This window comes from Ctenopharyngodon idella, chromosome 23, assembly GCF_019924925.1.
Source record: "Ctenopharyngodon idella isolate HZGC_01 chromosome 23, HZGC01, whole genome shotgun sequence".
Taxonomy (NCBI): Eukaryota; Metazoa; Chordata; class Actinopteri; order Cypriniformes; family Xenocyprididae; genus Ctenopharyngodon; species Ctenopharyngodon idella.
Genome location: NC_067242.1, coordinates 1,398,176 through 1,417,141, shown reverse-complemented (window position 1 = coordinate 1,417,141; position 18,966 = coordinate 1,398,176). Strand labels below are relative to the sequence as shown.

Below are 18,966 nucleotides of genomic sequence, written 5' to 3'. Positions count from 1 at the left end.
ATATTTCCCAATTCTGACTTTATATCTCACAATTCTGACTTTATATTTCCCAATTCTGACTTTATATCTCACAATTCTGACTTTATAATCCCAATTCTGACTTTATAATTCCCAATTCTGACTTTATATCTCACAATTCTGACTTTATATTCCCAATTCTGACTTTATATCTCACAATTCGACTTTATAATTCCCAATTCTGACTTTATAATTCCAATTCTGACTTTAATCTCACAATTCTGACTTTATTTCCAATTCTGACTTTATATCTCACAATTCTGACTTTATAATTCCCAATTCTGACTTATATCTCACAATTCGACTTTATAACTGTAATTCTGACTTTATATTTCCAATTCTGACTTTATAACTCGTAATTCTGACTTTATTTCCCAATTCTGACTTTATATCTCACAATTCTGACTTTATAACCCAATTCTGACTTTATATCTCACAATTCTGACTTTATAACTCGCAATTCTGACTTTATATCTCACAATTCTGACTTTATATCTCACAATTCTGACTTTATATCTCACAATTCTGACTTTATAACTCGTAATTCTGACTTTATATCTCACAATTCTGACTTTATAACTCGTAATTCTGACTTTATATCTCACAATTCTGACTTTATAACTCGACAATTCTGACTTTATATTCCCAATTCTGACTTTATAACTCGCAATTCTGACTTTATATCTCACAATTCTGACTTTATAACTCGTAATTCTGACTTTATAATTCCTCAATTCTGACTTTATATCTCGCAATTCTGACTTTATAACTCGCAATTCTGACTTTATATCTCCCAATTCTGACTTTATAACTCGTAATTCTGACTTTATATCTCACAATTCTGACTTTATAACTCACAATTCTGACTTTATATCTCACAATTCTGACTTATAACTCACTATTCTGACTTTATATCTCACAATTCTGACTTTATATCTCACAATTCTGACTTTATATCTCACAATTCTGACTTTATATCTCACAATTCTGACTTATATTTCCCAATTCTGACTTTATAACTCCAATTCTGACTTTATATCTCTCAATTCTGACTTTATAACTCGTAATTCTGACTTTATATTCGCAAGTCTGACTTTATATCTCGTATTTCTGACTTAATATCTGCGCAATTCTGACTTTATAGCTCACAATTCTGACTTTATATACTCGCAATTCTGACTTTATATCTCACAATTCTGACTTTATATCTCACAATTCTGACTTTATATCGCACAATTCTGACTTTATATCTCTCAATTCGGACTTAGTATCTCACCAATTCTGACTTTATATATCTCGACAATTCTGACTTTTATCTCACAATTCTACTTTATATCTCCAATTCTGACTTTATATCTCACAATTCAGACTTTATACATCGCAATTCGGACTTTATATCATCGTAATTCTGACTTATATTCTCGTAATTCTGACTTATATCTCAGCAATTCTGACTTTATATCTCACATTCTGACCTTTATAATTCGCATTTCTGACTTTATATATCTCTATTCGTGACTTTATAACTCGCAATTCTGACTTTATAACTTCCAATTCTGACTTTATATCTCCAATTCTGACTTATAACTCGCCAATCTGACTATATATCACACAATTCTGACTTTATAACTCGCAATCGACTTTCATATCTCACAATTCTGACTATTATATCTCACAATTCTGGACTTTATAACTCGCAATTCTGACTTTATAATTCCCAATTCTGACTTTATAACTCGTATTCTTACTTTATATCTCACAATTCTGACTTTATAACTCGTAATTCTGACTTTATAACTCGCAATTCTGACTTTATAATTCCCAATTCTGACTTTATAACTCATAATTCTGACTTTATAATTCCCAATTCTGACTTTATATCTCGCAAATCTGACTTTATAACTTGTAATTCTGACTTTATAATTCCCAATTCTGACTTTATAACTCGCAATTCTGACTTTATAACTCGCAATTCTGACTTTATAATTCCCAATTCTGACTTTATAATTCCCAATTCTGACTTTATAACTCGTAATTCTGACTTTATAATTCCCAATTCTGACTTTATATCTCACAATTCTGACTTTATAACTCACAATTCTGACTTTATAATTCCCAATTCTGACTTTATAACTCGCAATTCTGACTTTATATCTCACAATTCTGACTTTATAACTCGCAATTCTGACTTTATAATTCCCAATTCTGACTTTATAACTCGTAATTCTTACTTTATATCTCACAATTCTGACTTTATAACTCGTAATTCTGACTTTATAACTCGCAATTCTGACTTTATAATTCCCAATTCTGACTTTATAACTCATAATTCTGACTTTATAATTCCCAATTCTGACTTTATATCTCGCAAATCTGACTTTATAACTTGTAATTCTGACTTTATATCTCACAATTCTGACTTTATAACTCACAATTCTGACTTTATAATTCCCAATTCTGACTTTATAACTCGTAATTCTTACTTTATATCTCACAATTCTGACTTTATAACTCGTAATTCTGACTTTATAATTCCCAATTCTGACTTTATAACTCACAATTCTGACTTTATAACTCGTAATTCTGACTTTATAATTCCCAATTCTGACTTTATAACTCGTAATTCTGACTTTATAATTCCCAATTCTGACTTTATATCTCGCAAATCTGACTTTATAACTTGTAATTCTGACTTTATAATTCCCAATTCTGACTTTATAACTCGTAATTCTGACTTTATAATTCCCAATTCTGACTTTATAACTCGTAATTCTTACTTTATATCTCACAATTCTGACTTTATAACTCGTAATTCTGACTTTATAACTCGCAATTCTGACTTTATAATTCGCAATTCTGACTTTATATCTCACAAATCTGACTTTATAATTCCCAATTCTGACTTTATATCTCACAATTCTGACTTTATAACTCGTAATTCTGACTTTATATTTCCCAATTCTGACTTTATAACTCGTAATTCTGACTTTATATTTCCCAATTCTGACTTTATATCTCACAATTCTGACTTTATATTTCCCAATTCTGACTTTATATCTCACAATTCTGACTTTATAATTCCCAATTCTGACTTTATAATTCCCAATTCTGACTTTATATCTCACAATTCTGACTTTATAACTCGTAATTCTGACTTTATATTTCCCAATTCTGACTTTATAACTCGTAATTCTGACTTTATATTTCCCAATTCTGACTTTATATCTCACAATTCTGACTTTATAATTCCCAATTCTGACTTTATATCTCACAATTCTGACTTTATAACTCGCAATTCTGACTTTATAATTCCCAATTCTGACTTTATATCTCGCAATTCTGACTTTATATCTCACAATTCTGACTTTATAACTCGTAATTCTGACTTTATATTTCCCAATTCTGACTTTATAACTTGTAATTCTGACTTTATATTTCCCAATTCTGACTTTATAACTCACAATTCTGACTTTATAATTCCCAATTCTGACTTTATAACTCGCAATTCTGACTTTATAACTCACAATTCTGACTTTATAACTCGTAATTCTGACTTTATAATTCCCAATTCTGACTTTATAACTCGCAATTCTGACTTTATAACTCGCAATTCTGACTTTATAATTCCCAATTCTGACTTTATAACTCGTAATTCTTACTTTATATCTCACAATTCTGACTTTATAACTCACAATTCTGACTTTATATCTCACAATTCTGACTTTATATCTCACAATTCTGACTTTATAACTCACAATTCTGACTTTATATCTCACAATTCTGACTTTATATCTCACAATTCTGACTTTATATCTCACAATTCTGACTTTATATCTCACAATTCTGACTTTATATCTCACAATTCTGACTTTATAACTCACAATTCTGACTTTATATCTCACAATTCTGACTTTATATCTCACAATTCTGACTTTATAATTCCCAATTCTGACTTTATATCTCACAATTCTGACTTTATAACTCACAATTCTGACTTTATATCTCACAATTCTGACTTTATAATTCCCAATTCTGACTTTATAACTCCCAATTCTGACTTTATAACTCGCAATTCTGACTTTATAACTCGTAATTCTGACTTTATAATTCCCAATTCTGACTTTATAACTCGTAATTCTTACTTTATATCTCACAATTCTGACTTTATAACTCACAATTCTGACTTTATATCTCACAATTCTGACTTTATATCTCACAATTCTGACTTTATAATTCCCAATTCTGACTTTATATCTCACAATTCTGACTTTATAACTCACAATTCTGACTTTATAATTCCCAATTCTGACTTTATATCTCACAATTCTGACTTTATAACTCACAATTCTGACTTTATAATTCCCAATTCTGACTTTATATCTCACAATTCTGACTTTATAACTCACAATTCTGACTTTATAATTCCCAATTCTGACTTTATAACTCGCAATTCTGACTTTATATCTCACAATTCTGACTTTATAACTCGCAATTCTGACTTTATAATTCCCAATTCTGACTTTATAACTCGTAATTCTTACTTTATATCTCACAATTCTGACTTTATAACTCGTAATTCTGACTTTATAACTCGCAATTCTGACTTTATAATTCCCAATTCTGACTTTATAACTCATAATTCTGACTTTATAATTCCCAATTCTGACTTTATATCTCGCAAATCTGACTTTATAACTTGTAATTCTGACTTTATAATTCCCAATTCTGACTTTATAACTCGCAATTCTGACTTTATAACTCGCAATTCTGACTTTATAATTCCCAATTCTGACTTTATAATTCCCAATTCTGACTTTATAACTCGTAATTCTGACTTTATAATTCCCAATTCTGACTTTATATCTCACAATTCTGACTTTATAACTCACAATTCTGACTTTATAATTCCCAATTCTGACTTTATAACTCGCAATTCTGACTTTATATCTCACAATTCTGACTTTATAACTCGCAATTCTGACTTTATAATTCCCAATTCTGACTTTATAACTCGTAATTCTTACTTTATATCTCACAATTCTGACTTTATAACTCGTAATTCTGACTTTATAACTCGCAATTCTGACTTTATAATTCCCAATTCTGACTTTATAACTCATAATTCTGACTTTATAATTCCCAATTCTGACTTTATATCTCGCAAATCTGACTTTATAACTTGTAATTCTGACTTTATATCTCACAATTCTGACTTTATAACTCACAATTCTGACTTTATAATTCCCAATTCTGACTTTATAACTCGTAATTCTTACTTTATATCTCACAATTCTGACTTTATAACTCGTAATTCTGACTTTATAATTCCCAATTCTGACTTTATATCTCGCAAATCTGACTTTATAACTTGTAATTCTGACTTTATAATTCCCAATTCTGACTTTATAACTCGTAATTCTGACTTTATAATTCCCAATTCTGACTTTATAACTCGTAATTCTTACTTTATATCTCACAATTCTGACTTTATAACTCGTAATTCTGACTTTATAACTCGCAATTCTGACTTTATAATTCCCAATTCTGACTTTATAACTCATAATTCTGACTTTATAATTCCCAATTCTGACTTTATATCTCGCAAATCTGACTTTATAACTTGTAATTCTGACTTTATAATTCCCAATTCTGACTTTATAACTCGTAATTCTGACTTTATATCTCACAATTCTGACTTTATAATTCCCAATTCTGACTTTATAACTCGTAATTCTGACTTTATAATTCCCAATTCTGACTTTATATCTCGCAAATCTGACTTTATAACTTGTAATTCTGACTTTATAATTCCCAATTCTGACTTTATAACTCGTAATTCTGACTTTATAATTCCCAATTCTGACTTTATAACTCGTAATTCTTACTTTATATCTCACAATTCTGACTTTATAACTCGTAATTCTGACTTTATAACTCGCAATTCTGACTTTATAATTCCCAATTCTGACTTTATAACTCATAATTCTGACTTTATAATTCCCAATTCTGACTTTATATCTCGCAAATCTGACTTTATAACTTGTAATTCTGACTTTATAATTCCCAATTCTGACTTTATAACTCGTAATTCTGACTTTATAACTCGCAATTCTGACTTTATAATTCCCAATTCTGACTTTATAACTCATAATTCTGACTTTATAATTCCCAATTCTGACTTTATATCTCGCAAATCTGACTTTATAACTTGTAATTCTGACTTTATAATTCCCAATTCTGACTTTATAACTCGTAATTCTGACTTTATATCTTACAATTCTATATCACACAATTCTGACTTTATAACTCGCAATTCTGACTTTATAATTCCCAATTCTGACTTTATAATTCCCAATTCTGACTTTATAACTCGTAATTCTGACTTTATAATTCCCAATTCTGACTTTATATCTCACAATTCTGACTTTATAACTCACAATTCTGACTTTATAATTCCCAATTCTGACTTTATAACTCGCAATTCTGACTTTATATCTCACAATTCTGACTTTATAACTCGCAATTCTGACTTTATAATTCCCAATTCTGACTTTATAACTCGTAATTCTTACTTTATATCTCACAATTCTGACTTTATAACTCGTAATTCTGACTTTATAACTCGCAATTCTGACTTTATAATTCCCAATTCTGACTTTATAACTCATAATTCTGACTTTATAATTCCCAATTCTGACTTTATATCTCGCAAATCTGACTTTATAACTTGTAATTCTGACTTTATATCTCACAATTCTGACTTTATAACTCACAATTCTGACTTTATAATTCCCAATTCTGACTTTATAACTCGTAATTCTTACTTTATATCTCACAATTCTGACTTTATAACTCGTAATTCTGACTTTATAATTCCCAATTCTGACTTTATAACTCACAATTCTGACTTTATAACTCGCAATTCTGACTTTATAATTCCCAATTCTGACTTTATAACTCGTAATTCTGACTTTATAATTCCCAATTCTGACTTTATATCTCGCAAATCTGACTTTATAACTTGTAATTCTGACTTTATAATTCCCAATTCTGACTTTATAACTCGTAATTCTTACTTTATATCTCACAATTCTGACTTTATAACTCGTAATTCTGACTTTATAACTCGTAATTCTGACTTTATAACTCGTAATTCTGACTTTATATTTCCCAATTCTGACTTTATAACTCGTAATTCTGACTTTATATTTCCCAATTCTGACTTTATATCTCACAATTCTGACTTTATATTTCCCAATTCTGACTTTATATCTCACAATTCTGACTTTATAATTCCCAATTCTGACTTTATAATTCCCAATTCTGACTTTATATCTCACAATTCTGACTTTATATTTCCCAATTCTGACTTTATATCTCACAATTCTGACTTTATAATTCCCAATTCTGACTTTATAATTCCCAATTCTGACTTTATATCTCACAATTCTGACTTTATAACTCGCAATTCTGACTTTATAATTCCCAATTCTGACTTTATAACTCGTAATTCTTACTTTATATCTCACAATTCTGACTTTATAACTCGTAATTCTGACTTTATAACTCGCAATTCTGACTTTATAATTCCCAATTCTGACTTTATAACTCATAATTCTGACTTTATAATTCCCAATTCTGACTTTATATCTCGCAAATCTGACTTTATAACTTGTAATTCTGACTTTATAATTCCCAATTCTGACTTTATAACTCGCAATTCTGACTTTATAACTCGCAATTCTGACTTTATAATTCCCAATTCTGACTTTATAATTCCCAATTCTGACTTTATAACTCGTAATTCTGACTTTATAATTCCCAATTCTGACTTTATATCTCACAATTCTGACTTTATAACTCACAATTCTGACTTTATAATTCCCAATTCTGACTTTATAACTCGCAATTCTGACTTTATATCTCACAATTCTGACTTTATAACTCGCAATTCTGACTTTATAATTCCCAATTCTGACTTTATAACTCGTAATTCTTACTTTATATCTCACAATTCTGACTTTATAACTCGTAATTCTGACTTTATAACTCGCAATTCTGACTTTATAATTCCCAATTCTGACTTTATAACTCATAATTCTGACTTTATAATTCCAATTCTGACTTTATATCTCGCAAATCTGACTTTATAACTTGTAATTCTGACTTTATATCTCACAATTCTGACTTTATAACTCACAATTCTGACTTTATAATTCCCAATTCTGACTTTATAACTCGTAATTCTTACTTTATATCTCACAATTCTGACTTTATAACTCGTAATTCTGACTTTATAATTCCCAATTCTGACTTTATATCTCGCAAATCTGACTTTATAACTTGTAATTCTGACTTTATAATTCCCAATTCTGACTTTATAACTCGTAATTCTGACTTTATAATTCCCAATTCTGACTTTATAACTCGTAATTCTTACTTTATATCTCACAATTCTGACTTTATAACTCGTAATTCTGACTTTATAACTCGCAATTCTGACTTTATAATTCCCAATTCTGACTTTATAACTCATAATTCTGACTTTATAATTCCCAATTCTGACTTTATATCTCGCAAATCTGACTTTATAACTTGTAATTCTGACTTTATAATTCCCAATTCTGACTTTATAACTCGTAATTCTGACTTTATATCTCACAATTCTGACTTTATAATTCCCAATTCTGACTTTATAACTCGTAATTCTGACTTTATAATTCCCAATTCTGACTTTATATCTCGCAAATCTGACTTTATAACTTGTAATTCTGACTTTATAATTCCCAATTCTGACTTTATAACTCGTAATTCTGACTTTATAATTCCCAATTCTGACTTTATAACTCGTAATTCTTACTTTATATCTCACAATTCTGACTTTATAACTCGTAATTCTGACTTTATAACTCGCAATTCTGACTTTATAATTCCCAATTCTGACTTTATAACTCATAATTCTGACTTTATAATTCCCAATTCTGACTTTATATCTCGCAAATCTGACTTTATAACTTGTAATTCTGACTTTATAATTCCCAATTCTGACTTTATAACTCGTAATTCTGACTTTATAACTCGCAATTCTGACTTTATAATTCCCAATTCTGACTTTATAACTCATAATTCTGACTTTATAATTCCCAATTCTGACTTTATATCTCGCAAATCTGACTTTATAACTTGTAATTCTGACTTTATAATTCCCAATTCTGACTTTATAACTCGTAATTCTGACTTTATATCTTACAATTCTATATCACACAATTCTGACTTTATAACTCGCAATTCTGACTTTATAATTCCCAATTCTGACTTTATAATTCCCAATTCTGACTTTATAACTCGTAATTCTGACTTTATAATTCCCAATTCTGACTTTATATCTCACAATTCTGACTTTATAACTCACAATTCTGACTTTATAATTCCCAATTCTGACTTTATAACTCGCAATTCTGACTTTATATCTCACAATTCTGACTTTATAACTCGCAATTCTGACTTTATAATTCCCAATTCTGACTTTATAACTCGTAATTCTTACTTTATATCTCACAATTCTGACTTTATAACTCGTAATTCTGACTTTATAACTCGCAATTCTGACTTTATAATTCCCAATTCTGACTTTATAACTCATAATTCTGACTTTATAATTCCCAATTCTGACTTTATATCTCGCAAATCTGACTTTATAACTTGTAATTCTGACTTTATATCTCACAATTCTGACTTTATAACTCACAATTCTGACTTTATAATTCCCAATTCTGACTTTATAACTCGTAATTCTTACTTTATATCTCACAATTCTGACTTTATAACTCGTAATTCTGACTTTATAATTCCCAATTCTGACTTTATAACTCACAATTCTGACTTTATAACTCGCAATTCTGACTTTATAATTCCCAATTCTGACTTTATAACTCGTAATTCTGACTTTATAATTCCCAATTCTGACTTTATATCTCGCAAATCTGACTTTATAACTTGTAATTCTGACTTTATAATTCCCAATTCTGACTTTATAACTCGTAATTCTTACTTTATATCTCACAATTCTGACTTTATAACTCGTAATTCTGACTTTATAACTCGTAATTCTGACTTTATAACTCGTAATTCTGACTTTATATTTCCCAATTCTGACTTTATAACTCGTAATTCTGACTTTATATTTCCCAATTCTGACTTTATATCTCACAATTCTGACTTTATATTTCCCAATTCTGACTTTATATCTCACAATTCTGACTTTATAATTCCCAATTCTGACTTTATAATTCCCAATTCTGACTTTATATCTCACAATTCTGACTTTATATTTCCCAATTCTGACTTTATATCTCACAATTCTGACTTTATAATTCCCAATTCTGACTTTATAATTCCCAATTCTGACTTTATATCTCACAATTCTGACTTTATATTTCCCAATTCTGACTTTATATCTCACAATTCTGACTTTATAATTCCCAATTCTGACTTTATATCTCACAATTCTGACTTTATAACTCGTAATTCTGACTTTATATTTCCCAATTCTGACTTTATAACTCGTAATTCTGACTTTATATTTCCCAATTCTGACTTTATATCTCACAATTCTGACTTTATAATTCCCAATTCTGACTTTATATCTCACAATTCTGACTTTATAACTCGCAATTCTGACTTTATAATTCCCAATTCTGACTTTATATCTCGCAATTCTGACTTTATATCTCACAATTCTGACTTTATAACTCGTAATTCTGACTTTATATTTCCCAATTCTGACTTTATAACTTGTAATTCTGACTTTATATTTCCCAATTCTGACTTTATAACTCACAATTCTGACTTTATAATTCCCAATTCTGACTTTATAACTCGCAATTCTGACTTTATAACTCACAATTCTGACTTTATAACTCGTAATTCTGACTTTATAATTCCCAATTCTGACTTTATAACTCGCAATTCTGACTTTATAACTCGCAATTCTGACTTTATAATTCCCAATTCTGACTTTATAACTCGTAATTCTTACTTTATATCTCACAATTCTGACTTTATAACTCACAATTCTGACTTTATATCTCACAATTCTGACTTTATATCTCACAATTCTGACTTTATAATTCCCAATTCTGACTTTATATCTCACAATTCTGACTTTATAACTCACAATTCTGACTTTATATCTCACAATTCTGACTTTATAATTCCCAATTCTGACTTTATAACTCCCAATTCTGACTTTATAACTCGCAATTCTGACTTTATAACTCGTAATTCTGACTTTATAATTCCCAATTCTGACTTTATAACTCGTAATTCTTACTTTATATCTCACAATTCTGACTTTATAACTCACAATTCTGACTTTATATCTCACAATTCTGACTTTATATCTCACAATTCTGACTTTATAATTCCCAATTCTGACTTTATATCTCACAATTCTGACTTTATAACTCACAATTCTGACTTTATAATTCCCAATTCTGACTTTATATCTCACAATTCTGACTTTATAACTCACAATTCTGACTTTATAATTCCCAATTCTGACTTTATATCTCACAATTCTGACTTTATAACTCACAATTCTGACTTTATAATTCCCAATTCTGACTTTATATCTCACAATTCTGACTTTATAACTCACAATTCTGACTTTATAATTCCCAATTCTGACTTTATATCTCACAATTCTGACTTTATAACTCACAATTCTGACTTTATAATTCCCAATTCTGACTTTATAACTCGCAATTCTGACTTTATATCTCACAATTCTGACTTTATAACTCGCAATTCTGACTTTATAATTCCCAATTCTGACTTTATAACTCGTAATTCTTACTTTATATCTCACAATTCTGACTTTATAACTCGTAATTCTGACTTTATAACTCGCAATTCTGACTTTATAATTCCCAATTCTGACTTTATAACTCATAATTCTGACTTTATAATTCCCAATTCTGACTTTATATCTCGCAAATCTGACTTTATAACTTGTAATTCTGACTTTATAATTCCCAATTCTGACTTTATAACTCGCAATTCTGACTTTATAACTCGCAATTCTGACTTTATAATTCCCAATTCTGACTTTATAATTCCCAATTCTGACTTTATAACTCGTAATTCTGACTTTATAATTCCCAATTCTGACTTTATATCTCACAATTCTGACTTTATAACTCACAATTCTGACTTTATAATTCCCAATTCTGACTTTATAACTCGCAATTCTGACTTTATATCTCACAATTCTGACTTTATAACTCGCAATTCTGACTTTATAATTCCCAATTCTGACTTTATAACTCGTAATTCTTACTTTATATCTCACAATTCTGACTTTATAACTCGTAATTCTGACTTTATAACTCGCAATTCTGACTTTATAATTCCCAATTCTGACTTTATAACTCATAATTCTGACTTTATAATTCCCAATTCTGACTTTATATCTCGCAAATCTGACTTTATAACTTGTAATTTTGACTTTATATCTCACAATTCTGACTTTATAACTCACAATTCTGACTTTATAATTCCCAATTCTGACTTTATAACTCGTAATTCTTACTTTATATCTCACAATTCTGACTTTATAACTCGTAATTCTGACTTTATAATTCCCAATTCTGACTTTATAACTCACAATTCTGACTTTATAACTCGCAATTCTGACTTTATAATTCCCAATTCTGACTTTATAACTCGTAATTCTGACTTTATAATTCCCAATTCTGACTTTATATCTCGCAAATCTGACTTTATAACTTGTAATTCTGACTTTATAATTCCCAATTCTGACTTTATAACTCGTAATTCTGACTTTATAATTCCCAATTCTGACTTTATAACTCGTAATTCTTACTTTATATCTCACAATTCTGACTTTATAACTCGTAATTCTGACTTTATAACTCGCAATTCTGACTTTATAATTTCCAATTCTGACATTATAACTCATAATTCTGACTTTATAATTCCCAATTCTGACTTTATATCTCGCAAATCTGACTTTATAACTTGTAATTCTGACTTTATAATTCCCAATTCTGACTTTATAACTCGTAATTCTGACTTTATATCTCACAATTCTGACTTTATAATTCCCAATTCTGACTTTATAACTCGTAATTCTGACTTTATAATTCCCAATTCTGACTTTATATCTCGCAAATCTGACTTTATAACTTGTAATTCTGACTTTATAATTCCCAATTCTGACTTTATAACTCGTAATTCTGACTTTATAATTCCCAATTCTGACTTTATAACTCGTAATTCTTACTTTATATCTCACAATTCTGACTTTATAACTCGTAATTCTGACTTTATAACTCGCAATTCTGACTTTATAATTCCCAATTCTGACTTTATAACTCATAATTCTGACTTTATAATTCCCAATTCTGACTTTATATCTCGCAAATCTGACTTTATAACTTGTAATTCTGACTTTATAATTCCCAATTCTGACTTTATAACTCGTAATTCTGACTTTATAACTCGCAATTCTGACTTTATAATTCCCAATTCTGACTTTATAACTCATAATTCTGACTTTATAATTCCCAATTCTGACTTTATATCTCGCAAATCTGACTTTATAACTTGTAATTCTGACTTTATAATTCCCAATTCTGACTTTATAACTCGTAATTCTGACTTTATATCTTACAATTCTATATCACACAATTCTGACTTTATAACTCGCAATTCTGACTTTATAATTCCCAATTCTGACTTTATAATTCCCAATTCTGACTTTATAACTCGTAATTCTGACTTTATAATTCCCAATTCTGACTTTATATCTCACAATTCTGACTTTATAACTCACAATTCTGACTTTATAATTCCCAATTCTGACTTTATAACTCGCAATTCTGACTTTATATCTCACAATTCTGACTTTATAACTCGCAATTCTGACTTTATAATTCCCAATTCTGACTTTATAACTCGTAATTCTTACTTTATATCTCACAATTCTGACTTTATAACTCGTAATTCTGACTTTATAACTCGCAATTCTGACTTTATAATTCCCAATTCTGACTTTATAACTCATAATTCTGACTTTATAATTCCCAATTCTGACTTTATATCTCGCAAATCTGACTTTATAACTTGTAATTCTGACTTTATATCTCACAATTCTGACTTTATAACTCACAATTCTGACTTTATAATTCCCAATTCTGACTTTATAACTCGTAATTCTTACTTTATATCTCACAATTCTGACTTTATAACTCGTAATTCTGACTTTATAATTCCCAATTCTGACTTTATAACTCACAATTCTGACTTTATAACTCGTAATTCTGACTTTATAATTCCCAATTCTGACTTTATATCTCGCAAATCTGACTTTATAACTTGTAATTCTGACTTTATAATTCCCAATTCTGACTTTATAACTCGTAATTCTTACTTTATATCTCACAATTCTGACTTTATAACTCGTAATTCTGACTTTATAACTCGTAATTCTGACTTTATAATTCCTAATTCTGACTTTATATCTCGCAAATCTGACTTTATAACTTGTAATTCTGACTTTATAATTCCCAATTCTGACTTTATATCTCGCAAATCTGACTTTATAACTTGTAATTCTGACTTTATAATTCCCAATTCTGACTTTATAACTCGTAATTCTTACTTTATATCTCACAATTCTGACTTTATAACTCGTAATTCTGACTTTATAACTCGTAATTCTGACTTTATAATTCCTAATTCTGACTTTATATCTCGCAAATCTGACTTTATAACTTGTAATTCTGACTTTATAATTCCCAATTCTGACTTTATAACTCGTAATTCTGACTTTATATTTCCCAATTCTGACTTTATATCATACAATTCTGACTTTATAACTCGCAATTCTGACTTTATATCACACAATTCTGATTTTATATCTCGCAATTCAGAGAAAAAAAGTCAGAATTGTGAGATAAAAAGTCTCAATTACCCCTTTTATTTTTAATTTCCGGATTCAGGAAAATCTTCTTAAGAAAGAAGTTAAGAAAATCGATCTGTGTCACTTATCTGTATCCCTGGTCTGTAGCTTGTGTTATGTTGTAATGTTGTAAATTCATTAAACATCTTAAGACAGGTTGAAGGTTATCCTAACTTTTAAAAAAAATATTTACGTTTATTTTTAAAAGCATTCTTGTCAGGAATATGAGTACTTCTAAAATGTTGTATTAAGAACAATCTTAAGAGAAGTTTTTGGCAATATTCTTGTTCTTTTTTTCTTAAGAAGAAAATGGCAATAAAGAACAATTTAATTCTTAAAGTTTCGTGAATCCGGCCAGCTTTTTTATACAAGTAAATTAAGATATTCAGATGCGAGAAGAGTGTTCGCCATTCAAAATCGAACATTTTTTGTCACTATATTTGCATGATAAATTCTGATTGGTTAATTCTGCTATAGTGAATTCTGATTGGTGTTTTAATCATAGCTCCCTTTACATGGCAACTGTTATATTTTCGCTTCAGTATTTAATCTTCACAGTTCCAGAGCACAAAAAACTTTATTACATTAAAATGTAAAACGATTCTTTAGCTGCAGGGCACTGATATTTCCTTCAGGAAATGCAAATATGCTTAAGACGCATGTCATTTACAGCTACCGGAATACATAATAAATCAGGTACTTACAGTAATTCTCCACACACATTTGGTATTCGGCGGATAGACGCCCGGATAACCCTGACTACCGATAACACCCGACTCTCCTGTGATATTCCCACCACACGTGAAGGTCTGTCTAGACAAGAGAAAGAACAATAAACACCTGCATCGATGCAGCATTCATTTCTGCAACACAGCCTGATCATGAATCACAAAACTTTGACATGAACGCGCGACGCTTTCGTATGTGAGATCCGCTGTGTGATCATACATGAGCCTTCAGTGCGCGTGCATGATGACTGAAGAAACTTACCTGCTTTGAGTCTGAGCTCGCACATGCAGGATGAGCAGCAGAGCCCAGGCGGTCAGGACACCGCAGATCTTCCACATTGTGAGAACTGACAGTGGATCAGATCAGACGGTGTGCGTTTCTGCGTCCAGCTGCATTAATGATATTATTGTGCTCCGTCTGTCCTGAAGTTGCTCGGGGGAGTTTCTGAGGCAGATGAATATAGCGTTTGTTCTGCTCTGTAGGAGGGAGCAGCACGACAGCTGCCTTTTTCCAAACCTGTGATCAAAGACATGCACGGGGCAGAGAGAGAGAGAGAGAGAGAGAGAGAGAGAGAGAGAGAGAGAGAGAGAGATTTTCCCCTACTCTGAAAAGAAGTCTGATTTAAAAAAATAAATAAAATGAAAATAAAATAAAATGAATGAATAAATATATTTTTTTAAATTATTATTTCAAGTAACACAGGAGTACCAATCCTTCACTTTTCAGTTCAGTTATCCACATATCCATTCATTTAAAGCTTCTGTCCGTAATTTTGGCGCTCTATCTAGCGGTTAATAAACGGAACTTCATGCGTCTTGCGGAAGAACATTGTAGCCGGAGCTTCTTCTCTCTGTTTATGTCTATGATGAGTCACGCAGATATTGTGTTACTCCGCATTGGTACGACCCGAACCAGTCTAAAATAGTCCGAATATTAACACTTATCATAGGTGTACCGTAGTGATTCAGAATAAGACAAAAACACGGTTTGGAAAATGGATTCATGATGTATTTGCTCATTATATAATTTTTGTAAATTTTGAACACACACAAAAAAAAAAGTTATGGACAGCAGCTTTAATTGTCAAGTAATCAATGCATATGATCCATGCAACGCTATTTCACCGCCAATTCGTACGTATTTTAAGAGGTGGCTAATTCGTACGATCTCACTCATACGACCAGTGTTGCCAATTTAGCAATTTTGTCACTAGATTTAGTGATTTCCCCGCCCCTTTTGAGACTTTTTTCAAAAGTTTAGGAACAAATCTGGCAACTTCTTGGACAAACCTTATCTAGATTCTTATTTTGCCCACTGATCTATATTCATATTTATATAGATCAATGAATTTGCCATTATGATGTCATCTATTGACATAGCTACCAGTTTAATAGACGTGCCGATATTCGGTAATACGATATATCACGATAATGAATATACACAATATTGTTACCGTGGGCACTTCAAAATACCGTGAATAATTTATTACGAATTATTCAAATTTTTATATAACATTTTAAGAATACTTTACCCATCAACCGTATAAAATCCACAGCAACGCTGTATGCGGCGTCAAAGAGGCGCGCGCACTCATGTAAACAAACCCAACGTGCACAAGAAGCACATGGCAGAACGAGTGAAAGAGACGCGCTGAATTAAATAGTGCATGTTCACTCTCTGACAGCAGAGGGTGCTGATGGAACAGCAGAAATGCAGCGGTTACCCCGGAAAACCCGTAAACAAAGCAGCTAAAATGCTTCAAACAGCCATTCAATTTTTTTGTATTCGCAATGCTGTTCATCACAGCACCAAATACTTATCAAAAAAATCTGATTATTTGTTATTGTTCAGTAACACTTGATGACCTAAGGCTTCATAAGTTAGCATGTTAATTCATTATTACCAAACTGACAATGAAAAAATACTTTTATTATAGCATTTATCAGCATTTAAAATAGCATTTATTACTAAAATCAAAAGTTGTAATTATTATTTAATGGACCTAAAACTAACAATGATCAGTTGTATTTTTTAACTAATATTAACAACAACAACAAAAAAAAAACCTTCTGTAACAAATGTAGCTATTGCTCATTCTTAATCTTAGTTAGCACATTAACTAACGTTAAATAATGAGACCTTATATAGTGTTACCTGTTGTTCTTTTTAATTCTTTTGCACTTTAATCTTTTTGAAACATTTTACTTTAGAATTTGTGTACTGCGTTATTGTATTTAAATGTTCAGAATTCTTTTTGTCACAAGAAAAAGAGTTCTTAAACCTGTTATACTGTGACAACACTTTTTTTTACAACTTATTTCAATATCGTGATAATATGGTATACCGTGATAAAAGCTTTAGCAATTATAGCAACATGAAAATTTGATACTGTCACTTGCCTACAGTTTAAGCTACTTTCAATTGAAAGCAGTTGACAACACTGCATACGACGTCACTCATACGAATTCATACGATTTGTCTAAACCCCAGTGAGGCGTAGGTTTAGGGGCGGGGTTAGGGGTTGGTCATTCGTACGAATTCATACAAATTTGGCAACTCGTAAAATACGTACAATTTAGCAAAAAACTTACAAATTCATACAAGTTCGTACGAATTAGCCACCTTGTAAAATACGTATGAATTGCCGTGAGATCGGATTGGATCCATGAGTACAATATGACATGATTACAGCGCCACCCCGTGGCTTTTAACGGTAAAATATATTCTAATTACTAAATGTAGGCCTATTATTTACATTAATTATAGTTTGTCAAGTCAGATCTTTTAACATGTCATTTAAGATTAGTTTTTATAGTAGTTGCGCACCCATAAAAATTGAATCCAATCGGCTATAATATGTTTTAAAGTTTATAAAATGTAAGTAATGTAAAATTGAAGTTTGTATATTTATTTATAGAAATATTCCACTATTCACCTCTAATAAACATTAACATTATACACGCACTTTCGTTCAAAATGCAGATATTTAACATTATACAATTATGCATAAAAAAAAAACAAAAGAGACAAACTATTACACAAATTTGTAAAGTTCACAAACTTTTAAAGCTTTCAAAGAGTCTCTATAACACTCTCTATGTACAGCCTTCAGTCAACAAAATATTGAAAATTTGTATATGGAATTATGATTGCTCTTTTCTTTCTTGCATACATTTATTCCATAGCCATATATACGATTTTAAAAAGATGCAATTAGATATAATAACCAGCTC

At 30.0% G+C, this 18,966-nt stretch overlaps 1 protein-coding gene across 2 annotated transcripts in view; it reads right to left on the bottom strand.

Annotated features, from left to right (window-relative positions):
- Positions 1-16,317, bottom strand: part of pcolce2b (procollagen C-endopeptidase enhancer 2b) — a 32,463-nt gene extending 16,146 nt beyond the window's left edge. Inside the window, exons 1-2 of one of the 2 annotated variants that reach the window (XM_051881978.1) lie at positions 15,995-16,317; positions 15,709-15,817 (exon numbers count right to left, since the gene is read on the bottom strand). In XM_051881978.1, coding sequence (XP_051737938.1) covers positions 15,709-15,817; positions 15,995-16,071 — 186 coding nt within the window. In that variant the 5' untranslated portion in view covers positions 16,072-16,317. The remainder of the gene's footprint in view (positions 1-15,708; positions 15,818-15,994) is intronic. The other variant, XM_051881979.1, reaches the window with a different exon arrangement.
- Positions 16,318-18,966: the final 2,649 nt, after the last annotated feature.